The 23,338-nt window shown below is 38.6% G+C and overlaps 1 protein-coding gene across 1 annotated transcript in view; it reads right to left on the bottom strand.

The window, feature by feature from the left end:
* The window catches only part of CYP7B1 (cytochrome P450 family 7 subfamily B member 1), a 180,857-nt gene that overhangs the window by 12,499 nt on the left and 145,020 nt on the right, over positions 1 to 23,338 (bottom strand). The window contains exons 2-4 of the mRNA XM_082858837.1: positions 15,946 to 16,082; positions 6,406 to 6,993; positions 5,725 to 5,931 (exon numbers count right to left, since the gene is read on the bottom strand). Coding sequence (XP_082714963.1) covers positions 5,725 to 5,931; positions 6,406 to 6,993; positions 15,946 to 16,082 — 932 coding nt within the window. The remainder of the gene's footprint in view (positions 1 to 5,724; positions 5,932 to 6,405; positions 6,994 to 15,945; positions 16,083 to 23,338) is intronic.

Here is a 23,338-nt window from a genome sequence, read left to right on the forward strand (position 1 = left end):
TGGTGGAAAAAGAGAACAGAGAATATGGATTTGGCCTTCACACACACTACAATCTAGGTGTTAAGTCGGAAGGTACATATATACAGGAATGCTCTCCAGGATCCTAGTGAAGACACTGTTCAATTTTTGATTGGATAACTCCAATGATGGCATTCAGAAAGTCCATTTTAGTAGCAAGTTATTTTTCGTACTGAGCTGAATTTTCCTCCCTTAAATTTCCACCCTTTAGAAGACACAAAGGCAAAAAAATTGAATCTCTCTTCCACATAACAGCCCTTTAAAAATATTTAAAGACAACTATCATGTCATTTTTTAATTGTCCATCAGAGATGATATGGCCTTTAGTCTTCAATTCAATTAGTCAATATGCCTCTTAAAATGTGGCAGAGCTGGGTGTGCTATTTCAGTTGGAAAAGTAGAGAGGAACTACTTTCTCTGCCCTAGATACCACACTTCTATTAATATTTTGTTGGAAGCAGATGAGCAACAGATTTTTGAAGTAATATCTCTCCATGGACTTGTGTTAAGCTTTCTGATATCCTATAGGTGATCAGCTCTGACTGCTCATTGCAACCACCGAGGTGGTTTAAAAAAAATAAATGTTCCATAACCGGCCAATAGCATCAGAACAACTGCATTAACTAAAACCTTTAAATTAGGGGTTTTGAACCTTGGTTACACATTAGAGTCGCTTTGGAAGCTTGTAACGCCATCAGCCTGCCCCCCAGACCAATGAAATCAGAACCTCTGGGGGTGGTTTGAGTACTTTTTAAAGCTCCTGAGATGATTCCAATGAGCAACGGAGGTTGAGAACCACCCTCTTCTGCTGGGCCACACCTTTCCTCATTCTGTTCTTACGCAGTTGATCTTTAGACCTAAGTACAATAATCTGAATTCTTATTAAATTTCCCTTTCAATCCTTTCAACTCCTGTTGCTGCCATTCATTATATTGTCGAGCCCTCTTTGTTTTGTGCTGAGCTGAAAATTTGACAAACATCCAAATTAGTATTTTTCACTTTTTAACCAATGTCTCCTCATGTTACATATAAAAATCTCACTACCTGATTTCTGGTGTACGCTTTGTGGGAGATACCTCTCTCTCCTCCCCCAGTTAGAAATTTCTAACATGAAGTAGAATTTTTACCTCCTGTATATCCCCACTGGAAGAGAGGATTTTGTTAAACTTTACTACTGCTGTCTAAATTATAGACACTTTTAATTTTTCAAATACACAATTATTTTATAATATTGAATGAGCTTTTTCAAAATAACACCCACAGTTATGACAAATACATCACACTAAGACGTTAATAGTAAGGCAAACTGTGTGTGTGTGTGTGTGTGTGAGGGGGGATATACTGGAACTCTCTTTGTAACTTTTCTGTAAAACTATTCTAAATAAAAAGTTTATTTTAAAAACAACCCTCAAAATTCTGATGTGAACCTCTAGCCCCAACCTCACCCTCAAACCCAACTGCATTTGAGAATTCGTGATATATATCCTTGTAAAATATAATGGGCAAGGTCTCTGGTACATTTCTAGGGCATTTTCCCCTGAGTTGACAACATTTATATGTTAGCGCTGAAGTTAGGTAGAGCCAGCATCAATTTCCGGCTCTGCCACTATCTAGTTGTATGATTTGGGTTGGTTAACTAATCTTTCTGCACCTTGTTACGTAACAATTAAATGAAGATAATAATACTTGAGGATTAGATAAGCTATACTTGTACTTACATATATATATATATATATATATATATATATATATATAAGCTAGTACTTGATCATTAAATAAGCTAATAAAAGCCTGATACATAGTAAAATAATAATTATGAATATTATCATAATGTCTCATCCTGAAATTAAGAATACAGTTAACACTATACCATCTAGCCCACATTTTCTGATCTAATCATGTGCATATCACAGCTGGCGCTGATGAATCAAGATACAAAGAACTCCTCTCCCCTCTCTGTTTGGACAATGAAAAAAGACTCAAAAAATTCTGGTATCAGATAGGTTTGAGGGGAAAAGCGTGAGTGTGGCCAGAAAACCCAAGTTAAAATCCTGCTTCTCTCCTTTACCTCCATGACCTTATTAGCCAAGTTATTTAGCACCCTGAGAATTTTCTCATCTGTAAAAATGACAAAATAATAGTTCTCCCAGTCCCCCAGTATCTTAAAGAAGATCATATGAAACAATAAAAGTCCATAAAATTGCTCTGAAATATTGAAGTCATGAATATATTTAACATGAACTATGTCTAATGATAATACCAGCTTGGTTCGTAAATAATTGAAAATAAAGAAAACAACATAAACGTCATAGGGATGCCACTGAGGTTAAACATCATCTTGGTGATAACAATAGACAACATTGACTGAACCCATACTTTTTAAGTTATTTAAATACATTTTTCAGCTAAATCTTGAAGTGAGACGTAGTACTCAATGAGCTTATTTGCTATCCATTTATCAAAACTTCAATTTTGAGAACTTTCTCGTCTCACATTATCTTTCTCTCTTATATTCTCTCTGAATCATCTTTTCTACTTTTCTTTTTCCTGTATTGGAAACCTGTAGTTCTAAGTCTTACCTCTACCCCAGGTTCTTCTTTCCGGGAAAACAAAAACATTCTTACTTTTCTTTTAGAGTTTCTCAAACTTTCATTCTATCAGCAACTTTTCCTATGGAAATTTAGGCCCCAAGTAACAGTTATCTGAACCCCACTGTATATACTATCTTATTCTAAATTCATATGTAATTGTAGAGACCTTTACTAAACACTGATATTCAATTTTAGTGAGGACCTGGTAAGCAGAATCTTTAAAACAAGTTCCATATCTAAAACAATATAGTTGTGTTTTTCTTTGTCTAAAAGAAACAGGTAGAATGGTTGTAAAGAAAGATGGAAAAAAGCATAAATCCATCACAGCCTCTTGCAACGGATGACTGCTTTGAATTGCGTTAACAGGCTCGATATTTAAAAGTCCACTGGATGCTACACGTTTTAAGCTTTGCTGATGTTGTGTGTATACTGATGTCAGAGTAAACCTGACACACGCGAGGCCTATAGGATTGGGCCACGAGTGTCAATAATATGTGCACGATGATCACATCACGATAAGCCTATGCCCCCTCGGGCTCTGTCTTCAAGGATCACTCTAAACAAGAGAAATCATTTTTGTTTAGGAATAACATACTGGTTTCTACAGCATTCTAACCTTCCTTTCCAACTTCGCTTTCTTATCGATGCGCGATGACATGCAAAATCTCTGTAAAAAAAACTCCTTTCCCTTTGTTTGCTCTACCGATATCAAAATTCTCCTTCCTGGTTTAAAAAAAAATGCAGCATTCCTTTCATCCTTGTGAACTTTTTTCTTATAATAATAAAAATTCAAGATATCTTTCTTTAAAGAAATTGTACTTAGAATACATAGAACTCTTTAAGGAGATGAGATGCACATACACTCATGCAGTGCACTGTACACATTTAATTCTGTAAATCTTGCCTTTCCTCATATAGTTCATACCCTTTTGATAGAGAGAAATACGATAGAGCTATGACTAGATGCAGAGGTTATCTGTTGTGAGTCTGATTCGTATAAAAATTTGCTTCCATCTGCACTGAAGATGCAATCTGATAGACATTGCTTCAAACTGTCTATCTGGAGAAAGAAAAAAAGTGGACCCTATTATCTAGAAGATTTAATTCTCGTAATGAACAACACTGGCCTTTGCTGGTACCCGAGGTTGTGGTGAACGGGGTCTACCTTCTAGATTGCTGAAGGTGCTTCCTGTACTCAGGTGGATCTCCAGGCACTTGGGATTGGTGATGGTCATTTGTTGATGATAAGTGAGCTGTAAATGTCTGAGGGCTCCTGGATGAAAATCTCTACTCTAGTGATGGACTTAAATGGACCCGGATTACGGCTCTGGAACCTGCCATTTCTTCAGCTTGAATAAATTTAAACGTGTCTGCTTTAATACCACAATTTTAAAATGGTCTTTTCTTTCAATAGTGAGAAGTTAAGAGTAAAAAGAGAGTTGATGAATTTCAACTAAATTTTAAGAGTTTATAACTGTGTTCTGAATACAAACACATATTCCTTAAAGTTTATTTGCTTTACGTCCCAGTATACATTATCTGACTCATAAAATGCAATTGAAATTACTTGAATAAATGGGAGATGAAACCTTGATATTCATAGGAACCATAAATCTTCTACCCAGAAAATACTGTGTGTCTGCGTGAAAGCAACTACCCAGAACTTTATGCAAACTTTGTGCATTTGGTCCCCAGTCATTCTGAAAAGCAAAATAAAATAATATTTGTATTTTAATAATGCTGGGATTATTTTCCTTCTCCAAGCAAATATAAAATTACTTTGATAATGCACTTTGTTCTACAGCGGAAACTAACACAACACTGTAAAGCAATTATACTCCAATAAAAAAAATAAATAAAATTACTTTGATAACGTATGCTAAAAAAGGCATGACTGAACAAGCTAGCCAACTGTCACTACAAGGCAAGCTTCCTGCTACTGCCTTTGATGGGTCTTATCCTAACCAGTGGGAACAACCTCCGGAACACTTGGGGCCATTCTTCTTAATGTCAGCTGGTGGTCAACACTGATCAAGACCTGTAGGGCCTTTGCTCCCAGAAGTTCCCATCAAAGAACCTGGAACATATTTAAAAGGGAGAAAATTGAGGCCAACATGGGCTAAGATATTTGCCTACATTGTCAGACGAGGGGAGCAACAGAGATATATAAAGACTTGCTCCTGCATTTGTCCAAAGGGCCCTGGAATAGTGTATAGTAAAAGAAACCACAGGATGAAACGTCAACACAGACAAAGCAGAGAATAACTCGTTGGACTAGAATTTAACTTTGGGAATTAAAATTCATTCACATAATGAGAGTCGTCTTATCAAAACCGGAAAAGGCGAGTCAACTGTTATCAAAAGCTCACTGTTACAGGCACACAGGCCTACATAGAAAAAGAAAAGTAACTTAGTCACTTCTGACCTCAAACGTATTTGAAATAGTGACCATGCATATCTTATGAACCAGTGATTATTTTATAAAATATTGACATTTCACATGAAGTAATTTGTAGCTGTGGCTTTTTCTTTTCCCTCCCTCACTCCCTCCCTTTCTTCCCTCCTTTTTTTTTTTCTTCCCCAAGTGTGTTTAAATCATGAACTTCCAGTGGAAATCACTCTTACTACATTTTTGCGAATCATACGCTGCAAACTGTATAATACATCTTAATCTCTGCCTGAAAATATAGACACCATTTGAGGGAAGAATAAGTGTGTTTTGCACACAAGTTGTCTGTCTGAAATACTTTCTTTTTTAATCCCGAATACCTTTCTTGTTAAGATAGCCCAGCATCGTTTGGAAAGCATTAACACACCGACAGATGCTCAGAGTCTAGTGACTTAATAGGCATAAACCTTTTTTTTTTCCAAATAATTGCAAAGCTTTGGTTTAGCCTTTTGCATACCTTACATAGTTAATTACCTAGGCCTTAATGTTTACATGCAATGAGAGTATCTACAGCTATAAACTACATAATTTATAATTGATGTAAATGGGTGTTATTATGTCAATTAGGCAGCTGTGTCCTCCACCTCTTGGTAAACAGCTTTGAGTGATAAACTGACTTTGCAGAGAGGTACCTTCTTTTCTTCATAACAGATAAAAATAAATTACCAAGGTAGACCAGGCTGTCCAATTGTTCTCTGGTGAGGTGGATGGAAAATCCAGGCCCTTTCTTTTGACCTGTTGACTGCAGCAAATGGTCAATTTCGTCACGCAGCACTGCCATAGCTTCTGGGTGCCGTAGAAGGTAATACATCGTCCAGAACATAGTTGGAACAGTGTTTGACACAGAGGCCCAGAGCAAGCCTAAATGATGTGCTGGGAGAAAATAAGTGAAAAGGAAGATTAATAGCGTTTATTACACTGATTAGATTTGCAGTGTGCTAATTAAAAGATGTTAGGACACAGACCCAGCCAAGGATCAGTGCATGCTAATGAGGACCAATAGGCTTCTGAAGTCTAATTTTCTGCTTAATGAGAATAGTTTAAAATGTAATGTGTGTGTGGTGGGGGAGGGGAGGGGGGATGAGATAAGAGGAGTAAATGCAGCTTAGTTATACTCTTTCTCATTATCCCTGTTAAGTATCTTGCATTACCATCTCAGCAAAAAAAAAAAAAAAAAAAAAAAAAAAAATCAATTATCACAAAGGGTTGTTTCAGAGTAAAACATTTTATCATTAGCCAATTAGAAAGAGCATAAAAATTCTCAAGGTCACCATTTTGTCTTTTTATTTCAAAGGTCTACTGTAAATTATTTTATTTTAGACAAGTCATCATTCAGAAGTTTCTTACCTCCTATTTCAGTGTCCTTGGGCGTATAGTATTTCTCCAGGATATCTTGCCTCATTTGAACAACTTCTGACCATCCTTGTAACTTGGCTAAGTTTTCTGTTGTCAATTGTTTTATAAGTTTCGTTCGAATAGACTTGATGTTTCCTAGAAGCTCAATGGGTATGCCTGATGCTAAATGTGTGAATTTGCCATCAAATTTAAAAAAATCATCTCTTAACTCAGTCATGAATGTTTTCCTATCGCCAGCGAGAACATTTCCATGTATGGCTGTAAATGTCACCTCAAATATCACTGAGCTGCAGAATGTCAACAAATATTCCGTGTCCCAACTTGTGGTTTTTAAGAGTTGTGGTTCAAAAACTTGTTTTAGAGTCTGCATTGTGTTTTCCATCAGTGTGTCCAAATGCTTCCCTCGTAAAAGTTGATAGCTAGTATGAATCTTGTCGTTCAGGTCATGATATGTCATCATCTTTTTGACAGAAAATACTCTCATTAAGAATTTACTAGTAAACATTTGAAAGCTTAATTTTTGATTTTTTACCACTGACTGGTACTGGAAAGGGTCCAGGATAAACGTTATGTAATTTCCTAAAAGAAATAAATGAGAATATGAATTCATGCGGTAGTAAAACAAAACAAGATATCTGAAATTTGAGAATATCTTAATCAAAATTAGAAAGACCTTAATAACTCACATCTCAGAAGATGTAAAGTACAATAAAAATCTATTTGATTCAAAATTCCACTACATGTTTCCTTTTAAAATGGAAGATTGTGGGAAAACGCTAGAAGCTTGAAGTTAAATGTTCTGAAATTCTTAATGACTTTCAAAAAGATAGTTTATTCTTCAAATTTTTATTTTAACAAACTACCAAGATATTTAAATTATCTTTTAAATAGTCTCAAAATTCATTACTTAAACACTTCTTATATTTTTCCCCAATAATACAATCAGAAAACAAACAAGCAACTCAAATTGGTAAGATGCTACTCCTTTACTGATCACTTACATTGCATAAAGAGCTTTTTCATACTTGGTGTTATCTTAGCTTTGATTGGATACAATAATTTTAACTCAAATAAATGAAGATGTGGTACGAAGCAGGTACTCACAAATGAACATCTAATTCAACACTAACAACAAATCACAAATACCAAGGTTTTCATTTTATCGATGAGAAAATAGTAGCTCAGGGAGATTTAGTAACACGTCCAAACTCTCATATTGATTTGTGACCGAAAGAGGATTTCAAAACTAGAACCCATCCAATCACGCTTTCATCCATTCATTCATGCATGCATTCAACATTTATTGACATCCAGATACTTGGTTGGATCTCTTTCCTTTTGAGATAAAGATGTAAATGAACCATTGTATTGTTATGGACAGTAATAGAGCAGAGGTGGGAACACAATGTAAGGGCAACAGGAAGTGAAATATGCTTCGGTCTGCCTGGAGTTATCAACAAGGGTTCTTTGAGGAGGTGACATTTGGCATTTTCATATATCAGTCCAGACTTAGGGTACTGGTTAAAAATACAGATTCCTTCCTGATTCTGATTCAGAAGGATTGAAGGTGGGACCTACAAGTCCCTCAAGTGATTTTATAAGAAGGCACATTGAGGAACAGAGTCATACTGTGGTCTGTCTCTCCAAACTGGCACGGATCTTGGAGATTCCTAGTTGCAGCCTCTCCAGCATTTATCAGCTAAAGAAAGCCAGGAGAAGTTAAGAGCCAAGATCATGCCGCCATTTTTAGTGGCAGAGCCTAGACAAGAAGACAGTCCCCACGCACTGTTCTTTTCCTTACCCGGTGCTGACTCCTTCTCACTGGAGGGCTGCTTTAAGACTCCTGCTAATTAGAGGTAATATGTAGGCAGTATTCAATGCTAGCATTAATAAGTCTTCCCTTTCCAAGAACACACGAAATTTCGACGATCCTACAACTTTAACACTTATTTGTCTTCTAGAAAACAGTAAATAATTAGACATGAAAGTTTGTCGAATCATCTATACTTAGCTCTTCACCTCATCATTCCTGTGTGTGTGTGTGTGTGTGTGTGTGTGCGCGTGTGTGTGTGCGTGAAGCTTTCTTAGATGAACAACTTCTCGCTTGTTATTTATAGTAACTCAAACAGCATCACAGAAATTAAATTCAATTTGGTACCAGATTTAGGATAAAGTTTTGAATAATTTTCAACCTAATCCTAGAAACAGGATAAATGTTTTTTTGTTTTACAATTTTAAAACAGAGTTTAAGTTTTTAGTGTACATGAATAGATGTGCTATAATTCTTTTTCTAAAAATAAATCGTATGACTTGAATTGTATCCACTCTTTCCCCTTAATTTCTTTAATAAGGTGGGCCAATGTAGGAGTGAGGGTAAAGCTAGAAGAGACTACTCATTCTGGTCAGACCCTAAAGCTGTATCTACAAAGTAAACTGGATTTTCTTTCCCCCCCTGGAGAAGAAAGAAAAAGGAATCAATTGGATTTGGGCATATTTTATGACACCTGCTTTACCATGGCAGCTTAATTAAATAAAACTGCCAGCATCTGCCTGACAAATAATTGAAAAAAGAGTGAATTCTCTTACTTTGCAAAAGATATAATTTTAGGCAAGGCTGTGCATTTTCACAGGTGGTGATTCATACTTTTCTCCTTTCACTAAACAAAAGGATTTTGCTTATAAATGTCTTTACAGAGTTATTTTAAATTAGTCAGTAAAATTCAGAGAATATATAAAAGGCTCAGTCTGTAAAACATAATTTCTAGAGAATATTTTGAATTTTTTTCTATATTCATCAATTTTCTATATTCATCAAAATCTAAGTGGAAAGGCAAAACTATTCAGCCATGGCAGCAGAAGCCACCGGCTATTGGCCTACTGAAGTAGAGGCTTCATGGACTTTACAGTTTTTATCTAGAATTCATCCAAACTACACATATATTCCCTCTCTCTCTCTTTCTCTATATCACCTTGGGGGTAAGGATATGGGAAGAAACTATGAAGTTAATTTCAAATAAAAACAGTAAAAGCTAAATGTAGAAAACTGTGTCTGGTTAGCAACCAATTTTAATATTTTTTTAATAAACAGTTTATTGCATACAGGTTCTTTTAAAAAAATCATTACTGATGAGTTTAAAGCAATTTGTAGATAAAATTCTCACTCTTTTCAAGACTCTTTACACTCCGGGATCTGTATTTTCTTTTTCTCATTCTTATTTTGATTTTCTTCAACATCAAGACATTATGCTTTACTGACTCTCTTATCTGAATAAGATGTGGATTGCTGAGTAAGACCTTTTGATTTTCTGGATTTTACTTTTTGAGTGGGTTTGGAAGTACTAATAACACTGGAGATGCTAGCTGGCTTTCCAACTTTTAATCTTCAGTATAAACAATTTAAGCTAAGTTTTCCAAAATTAATATTAATTTAAACCATCTGTCCACCATCTGCTAACGTGAGATGCAAAACCAGAGTTTCTTTGTAATCTTTAATAAGACAGTTAGGAAAACACATATACATTCATAAAATGAATTTAAATTTCTTAACAAAGGAAATTTGAAAAGTTATTCTAAAGGCCATGGATTCTTGAGCAAAAATAACTTTTGTTCCAGTGTGGTTTTATGTAAATGAATGCCACGTGTCAACAGGCAAGTTGCCTAGTTCACAAAGATCACAAGATAGAAACAATATCCTTTGCTGTGTTTTCAGAAGGGAGAAGAAAGCTATCAGCAGCTGATGTGATACATTGATTTAAAGAATTTCAGAGTTTGCATTCGTCTAAAATATAAATGTGAAAACGAGGTTCACTTTTGCAAAAAAGTATACGTATATATAAAACCATCCTTTTGAGCAGTAAATTTGAAATGGGGTCAAAATTTTTAATGTATTCTTTACCAATAATTTCATTGTCTTCCTTTTTCAGGAGCTGGCTGGGCCTTAAGATATTAACCCCAGCATTCCTGAATAACCTGCATACGATGGTTTACTAACTCAACAGCCTTTTCACTTCCTTCAAAATTATTTCTTTTAGGAAGGTGAAGCTACGTGATGCCAAGTATGTCACTAAATGTTAAAAAAAAACCCCACATCATTCACTTTGATGTCTTATACGCAACAAGTTTGACATCTGGGTCATTATAACCTGAATTTTGATGCTTTCATTTCAGATATTTGGTGCAGAAACACATCCAAGAGAATTCAGAACAACTATTTGACTATTTGAAATAGAAATGCCCAGTCAAGAAATATGAGATAAATTGGAATTTTAAAGAAATTTTCCATAACTATAACCTTTTGATCTCCACGTTTAGCTGGCTCTTCAATAGACGTTTTTTAAATGTCAAGCTGAAAATATTCATTGGAAGAGTGGACTGTGAACCAACTTTTTATTTTATGAGGATGACCACGTTATCCTCCCCCTCTTATCAGCGAGATTTCGCTGGCTGTTGACAGTGATGTACAGTGGTGCTTCGCTGGGGTGACATCTAGGGAAAACGATTCCGCTGCACCACCACACAAAACCAATTAGAGAACTATTTTCTGCGACAGGTCACGAATCTACGTGGTTTCTCATGAAAAGATGTACCTTTTAATTTCTTTATTAAGATGACATCCACGTCCCTTGAGACTTTTGGGGATGACAATCATTTGCTCATCACGCAAGAAACATACACGCACTGAACTCACATCATGGGACAACGGTGGGAGACGCTGTTCCTCATTCACATTTTCCAAATGAGCTATTTTGCAAACTGATCATTAGAACCACATACATAATAAGGATTTTTGACAGGAATTTATTCAAACTCTAGGAAGAAGCTAAAGGGAAGTAGCAGTTCGTATTCAACTATGGCTGTCTACTGTTGAGTTTAAAAAGATAGCCATGGCCAAATTATTTAGCCATGAGAAATTCAGCAAGCTTCTCAGTATCTAAGATGAAGATAACAAGTGAAACTGGTTTTCTGTTTGTTTTCTTTTTTCTTCTTTAACATCTTTATTGGAGTATAATTGCTTTACAATGGTGTGTTAGTTTCTGCTTTATAACAAAGTGAATCAGCTATACATATACATATATCCCCATATCTCCTCCCTCTTGCGTCTCCCTCCCACCCCCCCCATCGCACCCCTCTAGGTGGTCACAAAGCACCGAGCTGATCTCCCTGTGCTATGCAGCTGCTTCCCACTAGCTATCTATTTTACGTTTGGTAGTATCTATAAGTCCAGGCCACTCTCTCACTTCGTCCCAGCTTACACTTCCCCCTCCCCGTGTCCCCAAGTCCATTCTCTACGTCTGTGTCTTTACTCTTGTCCTGCCCCTAGGTTTTTCAGAACTTTTTTTTTTTTAGATTCCATACATATGTGTTAGCATACGGTATTTGTTTTTCTCTTTCTGATTCACTTCACTTTGTATGACAGACTCTAGATCCATCCACCTTACTACAAATAACTCAATTTCGCTTCTTTTTATGGCTGAGTAATATTCCATTGTATATATGTGCCACATCTTCTTTATCCATTCATCTGTCGATGTACACTTAGCTTGCTTCCATGTCCTGGCTATTGTAAATAGAGCTGCAATGAACATTGTGGTACATGTCTCTTTTTGAATTATGGTTTTCTCAGGGTATATGGCCAGTAGTGGGATTGCTGGGTCATCCCATTCTTCTTTAGATTCTTTTCCCACATAGGTTATTACAGAATAATTAGTAGAGTTCCCTGTACTACACAGTAGGTCCTTGTTGATTATCTATTTTATATATAGTAGTGTATATATATTAATCCCAAACTCCTAATTTATTTCCCCCCAAGAGTGACTTTTTTAAGTGAAGAATACAGTTTTGTATTATGAAGCCAAAAGCTCACTTAGAATAGAAGCCCCAGCTATGGCCTTGATTTGTATTATAGTAAGTATTTCATCAGCTCTAAGGTACTGGGAATTTCCTTATCAAATATCTATTGTGAATCAATCAGTGCTGAGCTCTGAACTAAATGTTGGCAGTAAAGAAGTTAGAAAACAATGAAGGGAAATAGACAAGTGAATTAGCAATACACTCACAATTTATTAAATGCCATGACAGAAGTTATACTAGGAGTAATTGGAGCCTGGAGAAGAGGCATCAAACATACCATGGGGAGGGAAATGGTCAGTGAAGGATTTGGGGAGGAAGCGATACGTGACGATGGCCTCAAAAGATGCGTCCATGTCAGTCATCTTTCAAGGATGACTGAGAAACAGAAGAACAGCGTTCTGGCAGAAAGAACCACGACAGAAAAAAGAAGCACAGAAGGACATGGTATATGAGGAGGAAATTCCAACAATTTGGTGTGTTAATGGTGCATTATAGTAGCAAGAGACGGGGCTGGAGAGGTGGGTGGAGCCTTGACCCTGAAGAGCCTCATGAGGGTCACCACATACACTACAATGTCTCTGTTTCTAAGACACGTGATTTTTTGTCCATTTCAATTCTTCTGAAATCAGAGTGCACATAATTACTGTTGGAAGAGACTTGCCAGTTGCCAGCCAAGGGAGTAAGATGCAATGAAACAAATACTACCTATTCATGTGAGAAACTGACCATGCTGACCATTTCATCCAGTTGGATCATTTTTTTCCTCCCAATGACATGGAAATGGTAGCACAAAAGTGAAGTTGCTCTATGTACAAAAGGTTGCTTCAGATACTTGGCAACATAATTACAGTACGAAGAAATTATCTAAATTCTTTAGGAATAGAACATAAAATTCCAAGGACTGCTAGAGAAAGATAAAGGGGGTTGAGCAAAGAAAGAGGCACGTGTAAATAGGACCCAGATAAGGAATGCTCAGCATCGGTGGAAGACCCAGGAGGTACAGTGTCAAGACAGTGAAGGAACAGAGTGTCCTGAGAAGGAATGAGGGATCAGCTTTGTCCACCAGAGAGAGAGGTCCAGGCAGGTGATGGCCCATTAATGACCTCAGCAAGGCAGAAAGCTGGTTACAGCTAGGAGCTCTCCGGGAGCTAAACAACCGGGGGCAGCAAAGGTAGGTAACTCTGTTTAAAAATCTAGATGCAAAAGAGAAAAAACAGAAGTGAAAAGTTAACTAGAAGGAAAATACAGGAAAGATTAAGCATGGTTAGAAGCTTAGGGTAAGGACCCAAGAGAGAAAATAATGAAGATACATATATGGGAGGAAGAAATAATGTAATGCCAGCCCAGAGGAGACAGTAAGCATCACGGGGACAGGTAAATGGATTGTCTTGAACATTCTCTGAAACTGGAGCAGAGGTGGTAAGGATAACTGTGAAACATTTGATAGATACGTGGGGATCTGAGTGAGAGCATACCTGATGTCTTCAATTTTCTTGGGAAGGAAAGTGAACCGTGTTACAGAGACCAGTAAGAGGTGGAGAACTAGAACACAGCTTTCCTGCCCTCCACCTGCACACCCAACCAGAAGTCAGAGGGCAAAGGCGTGGAGATGATCTACTGTGTAGAGATTAGCTTTCCGGGACAGGGCAGACACAAGTGAAGAAAAGGAATGCTTAGCCCAGGTGATAAGCTGACGTGGAAGACTGTATGCAAACATGGTCACGATAAACTTCTCTCTTTCTACATGGGCTCCTTTGCAATGTGACTCTGCCACTCTGCCCAGGAAGAAGTGGAAATCTATTTTCCTAGCCTTGAACCTGGGTTGGCCCGTGACTTGCTTGTACTAAGTCTGGAAGTGAGGTTCTGTAACATGTGAGCCAAGGCCTCAGGAGGCCTTACAGATTTTCCTCTCACCCTCTTGAAATACTAGCTGCCACATAAGGACATCTTCTTGAGGACGAAACATCATGTAGAGGAGGCCCTGCCAGGCATGTGATGAGGCCACCTTGGGCCATTTAAGCCCCAGTCAATCAGCCAGATGACTCAAGCCACACAGGTGACCCGGGCCAGACCAGCTGTTGTTTTGAGGCATGACATTTGGGAGAGGTTTGTTAGGTGGCCAGAGATATAGCTGCTACAGCTGGAGAGCATGGGCCTTCAAGGAGGATGAGCTGAGCACATTCCAGCTTCTCAGCGCCCAGTGATGTTGGGTTACGTAGTGATGCTGCTGTGTGCTTTTTCCTTGTTTTGTAAACATTTTATTGAAGTTAGAACCATAACAGATATATTTGTTTTCACCAGCAGGATTATTACTTTATTTACACCTGTGCTAATGAAAGCTATGGAATATTCCTAGACCCACACTGCTCTCTGTGCACTGAACCATAACAAATACTTTTAAATTAAAAATATATTCTAGATCCATGGCTGTTAGGGGCTCAGGGGGAGGGGAAGAGGAATGAATATGTGGAACACAGGGGATTTTTCAGACCAGTGAAACTATTCTGTGTGATACTGTAATGGAAGATACCTGACATGTTGCATTGGTTAAAACCCAAGGAACTGGACAACGCAAAGAGTGGGCTCTAGTGTAAACCACAGACTTTTTTAAAAAATAAATTTATTTATTTATTTTTGGCTGCGTTGGGTCTTTGTTGCTGCGAGCGGGATTTCTCTAGTTGCGGCGAGCGGGGGCTGCTCTGTTGCGGTGCACGGGCTTCTCACTGCAGTGGCTTCTCTTGTTACAGAGCATGGGCTCTAGGCACGCGGGCTTCAGTAGTTGTGGCATGTGGGCTCAGGAGTTGTGTCTCTCGGGCTCTAGAGCGCAGGCTCAGTAGTTGTGGTGCACGGGCTTAGTTGCTCTGTGGCATGTGGGATCTTCCTGGACCAGGGCTCGAACCCGTGTCCCCTGCATTGGCAGGAGGATTCTTAACCACTGCCCCACCAGGGAAGCCCCTAAACCACAGATTTTTTTTTTTTTTTTTTTTTTTTTTGCGGTACGTGGGCCTCTCACTGTTGTGGCCTCTCCTGTTGTGGAGCACAGGCTCTGGACACGCAGGCTCAGCGGCCATGGCTCACGGGCCCAGGTGCTCCGCGGCATGTGGGATCTTCCCGGACCAGGGCACGAACCCGTGTCCCCTGCATCGGCAGGCGGACTCTCAACCACTGCGCCACCAGGGAAGCCAAAACCACAGACTTTTAACGTTGTATCCATACTGGCTCATCAGTTGCAACAAATGTGCCACACTAATATAAGATGTTCATAACAGGGGGAATTATGATCAGGGGAAAGAGGAGATATATGGGAACTGTCTGTACTGTTTGATCAGTTTTCTGTACACCTAAAACTGCTCTATAAAATCAAGTCCGTTAACGTATTCTAGCTTTTCAAGAAACAATTCTTAAAGGTAAGCTACAACAAACCAAACGACAGGTGATACCAGGAGAGTGGCGTTCCCTAGGAACCCTCAAGAGAATTCTATACTTTGTTTTTTAATGTGAGGATTACTGTACTCAAAAACATAGTTTTCTTTTGTAGCAGCCTACAAATAAAACAATAATGTACAAATATTTCATATTTTGCCTAGAGAAAAATATAACAACATTACAGAACAAGTGAGAAATTATGATACAAGTAAGGAACTTATTGTGCCACTTACCCCCAACTTAAGTGCCACTTACCCCCAAGGAAAAGAGTGAAAACGTCACCATACTGCTTTTGAAGAGTAGTCATGAAACCTAGGGGATCTTTTTGTAATTTCAGGGCTTCTCCAAAGTAAGGAAGCCAGCCTTTTATCAATGGAGGTTCACCAGGTCTCCTATAGAAAAAAAAAAAAAAAGAGAGAGAAATTAAATCATTCTTATTTTAATACCTGTGGGTCATTAATCCAGTCTAGAAGTAGACTGGATGAATTGTACAGTTTTTTTTCAGTTCTTTTATTCAATGATTCATATATAATCATCAACATGTATTTATTGAGCCCCTCCAGTGTGTGTGGCTCTGTTCTTTTATTCAATGATTCATATATAATCATCAACATGTATTTATTGAGCCCCTCCAGTGTGTGTGGCTCTGGGGCAGACAGTTCAATTTACAATTTCTGGTGAGCAACTTTTGTGAGAAATTGTGTCTTGTGAGGCCCAAATGGTTGGCTGAAATGACAGACACATTCAGTAAACATTTTGTGTTTGAGCACTCTTGCTGTGCTCTGGGGGTTAGATGTCAGGTACTTTAGTTGCCAAAGTAAAGCTCTTTGCTGTCAGATTTCAACTAGACTGGAATTACATAATTAGAAGAGGGGAGATTATTAATCTTGAAAAATCTTTTATGCTGTTGAGAACAAGAACTTCAACATTATTTCCATGAAGGGTGTTTTGTTATATTCTTTTATGAAGATTTTTATTCAAACTACAAATAAATAGGAATATTTGTTAAATTTTACAAGATAACTCTTTGTAACATATGAAGTGTGTTCAGTGAAATACTGAAATACTGTGAATTAAAAACCAAGTTTCTTCTTTTTTGACCTATAATCCTAGCAAAACTGGACTTCAAAATTTCTTCCTTGGGACTTCCCCGGTGGCGCGGTGGTTAAGAATCCGCCTTCCAATGTAGGGGACATGGGTTCGAGCCCCGGTCCGGGAAGATCCCACATGCCGCAGAGCAGCTAAGCCTGTGCACCACAACTACTGAGCCTGTGCTCTAGAGCCCGTGCTCCACAACAAGAGAAGCCACCGCAATGAGAAGCCCGTGCACCGCAACCAAGAGTAGCCCCCGCTCGCCACAGCTAGAAAAAGCCTGAGTGCAGCAACGAAGACCCAACGCAGCCAAAAAATAAAATAAAATATTTCTTCCTAGTCATTTATTTGGTGAACTCAATCTGATTTAAAGTTTAAACAAAGATCCAAAGCCATTTTATCCTAGAAGGGATTAAAACAAATATTCAAGAGAACTCTGATGATACTCTATCCCATCTGTGAAGATGACTTATACTACACACAGTACAACCCATTTTGATTAATCACAAGATATTACAAGCTCAGATCTAATCAAAGATCAAGATTATGTTCATACTCAGCATGGAACTCTATGTAGCCAGATTAACCCTATCAGAAGCTTCTATTTTCCCACAACCCAACATGGTAGAATTAAAGTTAAAAGAAAAAAAAAAAAAAGAAATATCAGATTTTTCAGGGGAAAAATAAACTGAAACAAAATAAATCCAAGGTGTGCTAGAAATAAAGGAAATCAGTATCAAAACTTTGCTTTCTGTTTGTAGAGGACAGTTTATCTTTATACTAATTTACAAAATATATGCTGTTGTTTAAATACATATACTTCGAATAGGAAGACAGGAAACATTGCATAGAAATGTGCACCTTATTCTTCACCCCACTCCCCATGATTTTCTTGAATGTAACTTGAGCAACGAAGACTTGCTTTTTTGAGAAATATACAAGGGTACCAAGAAAACGCTGCAACAGTTAATTTTAGGTCCAAAGATTGATAAACGAGAAAAGACTGCACATGCGACTGGAGAGTAGATCCCCAGCCATAGCATGAAGGCTCTTCACCAATGGCTCTTCCAAAATCTGCAAGCGATCTAGTTCACAAAATTTCCTTTCAAGATATGAACTCTCTTCCGTGGCCTACTTATACTGTTTTGTTTAATGTTACTTGAATGTTGCATTGTGACAAAGATTTTGAAAGGCTTTTTGTCATATCATTATTTAATGCAACTCGTTTCATCCTCTGTGCTCTGTCACGCGGTCCAAAGTTGTATTCTTCACGGGGTTTCCGAGGGGGTAAAAGATGGAGCTCAGAAATCCAGCGGAATATGAACTTAACATTCAAAGTGAGGGAAACACATTAGGAAGCCATTTTATTGTTACAAAGATGAAAGGGTCATCATTCCTTTCAGCTGTGCTCATTCTGGCAGAAACAAGCCTCAAACTATTAAACACCATGTCACAACTGTGCATATTTTCAGGAAAAAATATAGTACTAGTTCAACTTACGACCCACCGAAGACAAATAACAGAAATCTGTCTTCATCAGTGTATTTGTAAAAATTATTTAGGGAGGAAAGGCATCACCATAATGAACCAGAAAGGCCTGCTGACACCTGGCACAACACAAATACTGCTATTTGTCTCTCTCATGCTCTGTGACTTTGAAAATGAAATACTGACTGCTCACTGCTGAGTGAAGGGATAGGATGCTTAACACTTATTGGTGGTGCTCCAGTTCCAAAGCTTAAGAGGAGCAGGTCATGAAACAATGGAGGGTAACTAAAAAACTCCCCCCAAATCAATGGTCCACATCCCTCTTTTTCCTACTCAAACAATATACACTTCCTCAAATATTCTCTTCACTATTTAACAGACCACAAGGACATATCCTGTAAATTATACAAATTAAAGCTTACAAAGGTTCTCAATGATTAAACCCATGTTCTATGCATAGACCACTGCATCACTGCTCGCAAGGTCTTCCTTACAAGTTGTAGGACACATCTTAAAGTTTATGCAGCGTGTCAAGTACGGTCCAAACTTGTCTGGAAGCAAAAAGTGGAGAAGAATCTAAATACACAAGATAGCTATAAAATATAAAAGACATTTTAGACATTTTCCTTTGGTGAAAAAGAAGCACATAAAATTTAAGAGTGGACCAACACAGAATACTTGGTTTCCAATGACATATGAAGTTTGTCTTTCTGCTACACCTTTCGTTTAATAAACAGGTAGAAGATCTGACCTGTCACACATTGTTCCCCTAGACATTTAAAGGCCAACACTTTCCAAAGCAATCTATACTTGTCAAAGTAATTTCTTTGCCATTTTTCCCATGATCATTCTAGGCTAGGAATCCCAGTTATTGAAATAACCTCCTAAACAAGTAGGGAGCAACCTTGATACATGCACAGCAATCCAGGAAAAATAAAATTACGTGTTGATTAAAAATTGATAAAGACTTAATATATTCGTATCAGGTCACCTAATATCTGCAATGTTACCTTAATAATTTTTTTATTTTTCCTAATTAATAAAGATTTTCTTTGTGTGGGTGGTTAAAATTTCAGAAACTACACACCTGAAGGGCGTTGCAGTAACCGAAGATAACACTGACCTTTGGAACAAACTTTGCTGTTGAGCGAGGCACTTTTTTTTTTTTTTTTTTTTTTTTTTGCGGTACGCGGGCCTCTCACTGTTGTGGCCTCTCCGGTTGCGGAGCACAGGCTCCGGACGCGCAGGCTCAGCGGCCGTGGCTCACGGACGCGGCATGTGGGATTTTCCCGGACTGGGGCACGAACCCATGTCCCCTGCATCGGCAGGCGGACTCTCAACCACTGCGCCACCAGGGAAGCCCCAGCAAGGCACTTTTGAAGCTGCTCTGTTTTATGCTTCCTTGACTTACTCTGGAAGCTACTTGACTGGAAATGTCATTCGCCTTGTCGTGTCTCTTGAACTGTATTCTAGAAACATCCTCTATTCCTCCACTATGTTTTGGCTCCAGTGGGGGCACCGGGATGCCTAGAAATGTTCCCACAACTCTGGAGAGTTAAGGATCAACATGCTCTTCAGGATACTGGTGAGAGGGAGCCTCACCGCAGGGCTGTGGATGGAAGGTCCCTAAGGAGGAGTGTATGGAGGAGTGTCTGAGCTTTGGCGTCCTAGCAGCCTCAGCAAGCGCCCAGGTGCAGCAATAGACACACATGCTCTGCTCTCTCTGGAAACCAGGTGAGTGACAGCCAACTGGAGCGCTTCAGTAAGGGATACAAAGGGGGAGGACTACTCCCCAAACCCTAGCCAGGAGGCACCCCCAGGAAGCAAAGATGAACAGCATGAACATCTGTACAACAGGACTCACCAGATCAACAGAAAGGAAGGGGAAGAGAGAATCCCAAATCTCATTTAATCTTTGTATAAAAGAGACCCAGTTTTAAACAAGAAGGGACTGAGCAACTTCTCAGTGCAAATATTCAGTGTTTTCTGCCATCAGCAGAAATAGGGGCTTGGAAATTTGAGTTCAGTTATAAAGAATTAAAGTTACATTTCTGCACATCTGACTTGTCCTGGGAAATTTTAAATCCCAATGCTAGCTATGTGTAGATAGATGCTCAGTTGCTTCCCCTGAATGAGGAATAATATTCAATTTAGAGATTTACCAATCAGGCTGAGACAGAGTATTTGAAAGTAGCTGGTACACAAGAGCCAGGTTAGTTTTCTTGTTATTTGTATATTGCAAGCAGTGCCTGGAAGTGGTTTTGCTCAGCCTGGACTCTTTGGTTTGTCAACCCTCCCTGCTTATCTATACCTTTCACGGAGCTGCTCAGGGTTGAAGCATGGACTTCCCTATCCTTCCAATCATTGGCTAAATGAAGTTGTTAAACGCCCAGATGTACAAAGACTCAATAACTTCAGGTGAACAGGCCCGAAGTCTCTGCAAAGAGCTGACTTTCTCAAGGAAAGAATGATCATTATTCAGAACAGCTTCACCAGGTGTGTGTCTGCTTATGATGAGGTTCTCTGGACATGACCTGGTCCAAGAGTTAATGAAATGTCTCTGCATAAGATGCAAACAGGAATTTGGGGGGGTGGGCATTAAGGAGAAAGGGAAAGAAAGGAAGTGGAAGGACAGGGAAAAACTAGTCAGGCCACATCATGCTGAGCTGGGACTCTGGGAAGGACCATGGCAGGATGCACGGCCTGGCAGGGTAGGCTGCTTCCAGGAACAGGCGTGACCAATCTTCAACTCTAAGAAGTTGTTTGCTGGCCTGGGAGCCACATGGCCTTTTTCATCTGCAAACATTCATTATGAGTCTGTTGGACACACCACATAAACTTGTGTCAATGGCAGGTGAAAAAGTTGAGGAGTTAGGGCAGCATCGGGCTGAGGGACTCTATTGGGTGGGGGGAAAGGGTCAAGTGCATGTGCAGGAGGCAAACACAGTGGGAAGACTGTGAGCCAGAGAGCACCAGCTCCTCCTCCGGCTTTGCAAAGAACCCTTTGGGTATTAAAAGGAGAATGAAAACCCAAGCTGCAGGCTGGAAGAACAATCTTTGCAAAACACACTTCTAATAAAGGACCAGTATCCCACATGTACAAAGAACCCTGAAAACTCAACAATAAGAAAAAAAATTTTAAGTGGGCAAAAGGTTTGAACAGACATCTTATCAAGGAAGATATGCAGATGAAAACTAAGCATATGAAATGCTCCACATCGTATGATATCAGGGAACTGCAAATGAAAACAACAATGAGATGGCTAAACTCAAAACATGGACAGCCCCAAATCAGACAAGGATGTGGAGCCACAGGAACTCTCCTTGTTGGTGGGAATGTAAAATGGTACAGCCGCTTGGGAAGACAGTTGACTGTTTCTTGTAAAACTAAACATAATACCATACAACCCGGCAATTATGATACTTGGTATTTACCCAAGTGAGTGGAAATTTTGTGTCTACACAAAAAACCTGCATGCAAATGTTTTCAGCAAATTTTTCATAACTGCCAAAACTTGAGAGCAATAAAGATGTCCTTTTTTTTAATAATCCAATTTTTAAAACTTTATTTATTTATTTATTTATTTATGGCTGTGCTGGGTCTTCGTTGCTGCACATGGGCTTTCTCTAGTTCTGGCGAGCGGGGGCTACTCTTCGCCGTGGTGCAGGGGCTTCTCATTGCAGTGGCTTCTCTTGCTGCGGAGCATGGGCTCTAGGTGCCTTGCTTCAGTAGTTGCGGCACACGGGCTCAGTAGTTGCAGTGCGTGGGCTCAGTAGTTGCAGCATGTGGGCTCGGTAGTTGTGGTGTACGGGCTTAGTTGTTCCTTGGCATGTGGAATCTTCCCGGACCAGGGATCGAACTGGAGTCCCCTGCAGTGGCAGGTGGATTCTTAACCACTGTGCCACCAGGGAAGTCCCAAGATGTCTTTAAACTGGTGAATGAATAAGCAAACTTCTATATAAGTCCACGTAGTGGAATATTATTTAGCTATAAAATGAAATAGCTATCATGTCCTAACAAGACTTGGAGGAACCTTAACTACATATTGCTAAGTGAAAGGAGCCAATCTGAAAAGGCTACATACATTATGATTACAATCATATGAACTGGAAACAGTAAAACTACAGAGATTGTTAAAAGATCAGTAGCTGCAAGTTGTTAGGGGAGAAGGAAAGCAGAATGAACAGGTTGAACACAGGATCTTTAGGGCAGTAAAACTATTCTATATGTCACTGTAATGGTGGATACATGTCATTATACATTTGTCAAAACCCACATAACGTACAACACGAAAAGTGAACCCCAATGTAAACTTTATGACTCTAGTTAATAGTAATGAATTAATGTTGAGTCAATTGTAACAAATGTACACACTGATGCAAGATGTTAAGAAGATGGAAAACTATGTTGTTGGGAGGGTCAGGAGGAGGTGTGGGGAACTCTGCAATTTCCTCTCATTTTTTTTGTAAACCTTAAACTGCTGTAAAAAAGAAAGCATATATATAATGAATTTTAAGCAGGAAACATATATCAGTTTCCGTTTTTTAAAAAAAGTTAAAGAGATTTTTACAAAAGACAGGCAATTCTAGATTTTAGGATTGGTCAGTATGTAAACTGGTACAATCTGCAACTTTTTCTTTTGTTTTTTAAGAGTGAAGAGTTCTAGACACCAAAAAGTGAGAACATCTACTGCGGATGGTCCTCAACCAGTTAGGTCCATTTCTCGCTATGACCTCACAAGGAGCCATTGTAATGGAATTCCAAGCACCTATTTAAGACCCTGCCTGGACTAAGTTTTTTTGTATCTTTTAGCTCAGGAAGCTGGTTTTCAGTGACCTGAGGGACTTTGACCAAAGTTAGTTTCTTCCTTGGCATTGCAGGGTTTTTGACTATTTTGTTTGCTATTATTTTTTTTCACTTTTCCTTTACTCTTTTTGATTTTTCTCATTTTTTTTAAATTTCTTTTTCTCATTTGTCTTTTTTCTTTATACTGTTTTTCCCATTTTTTTCTTTATTCATTTTTCTCACTTCAGAAAGTCTGTTTGTTAATATTTGTTGTTTGTTTAT

This window comes from Leucopleurus acutus, assembly GCF_964270905.1.
Source record: "Leucopleurus acutus genome assembly, chromosome: 17".
Taxonomy (NCBI): domain Eukaryota; kingdom Metazoa; phylum Chordata; class Mammalia; order Artiodactyla; family Delphinidae; genus Leucopleurus; species Leucopleurus acutus.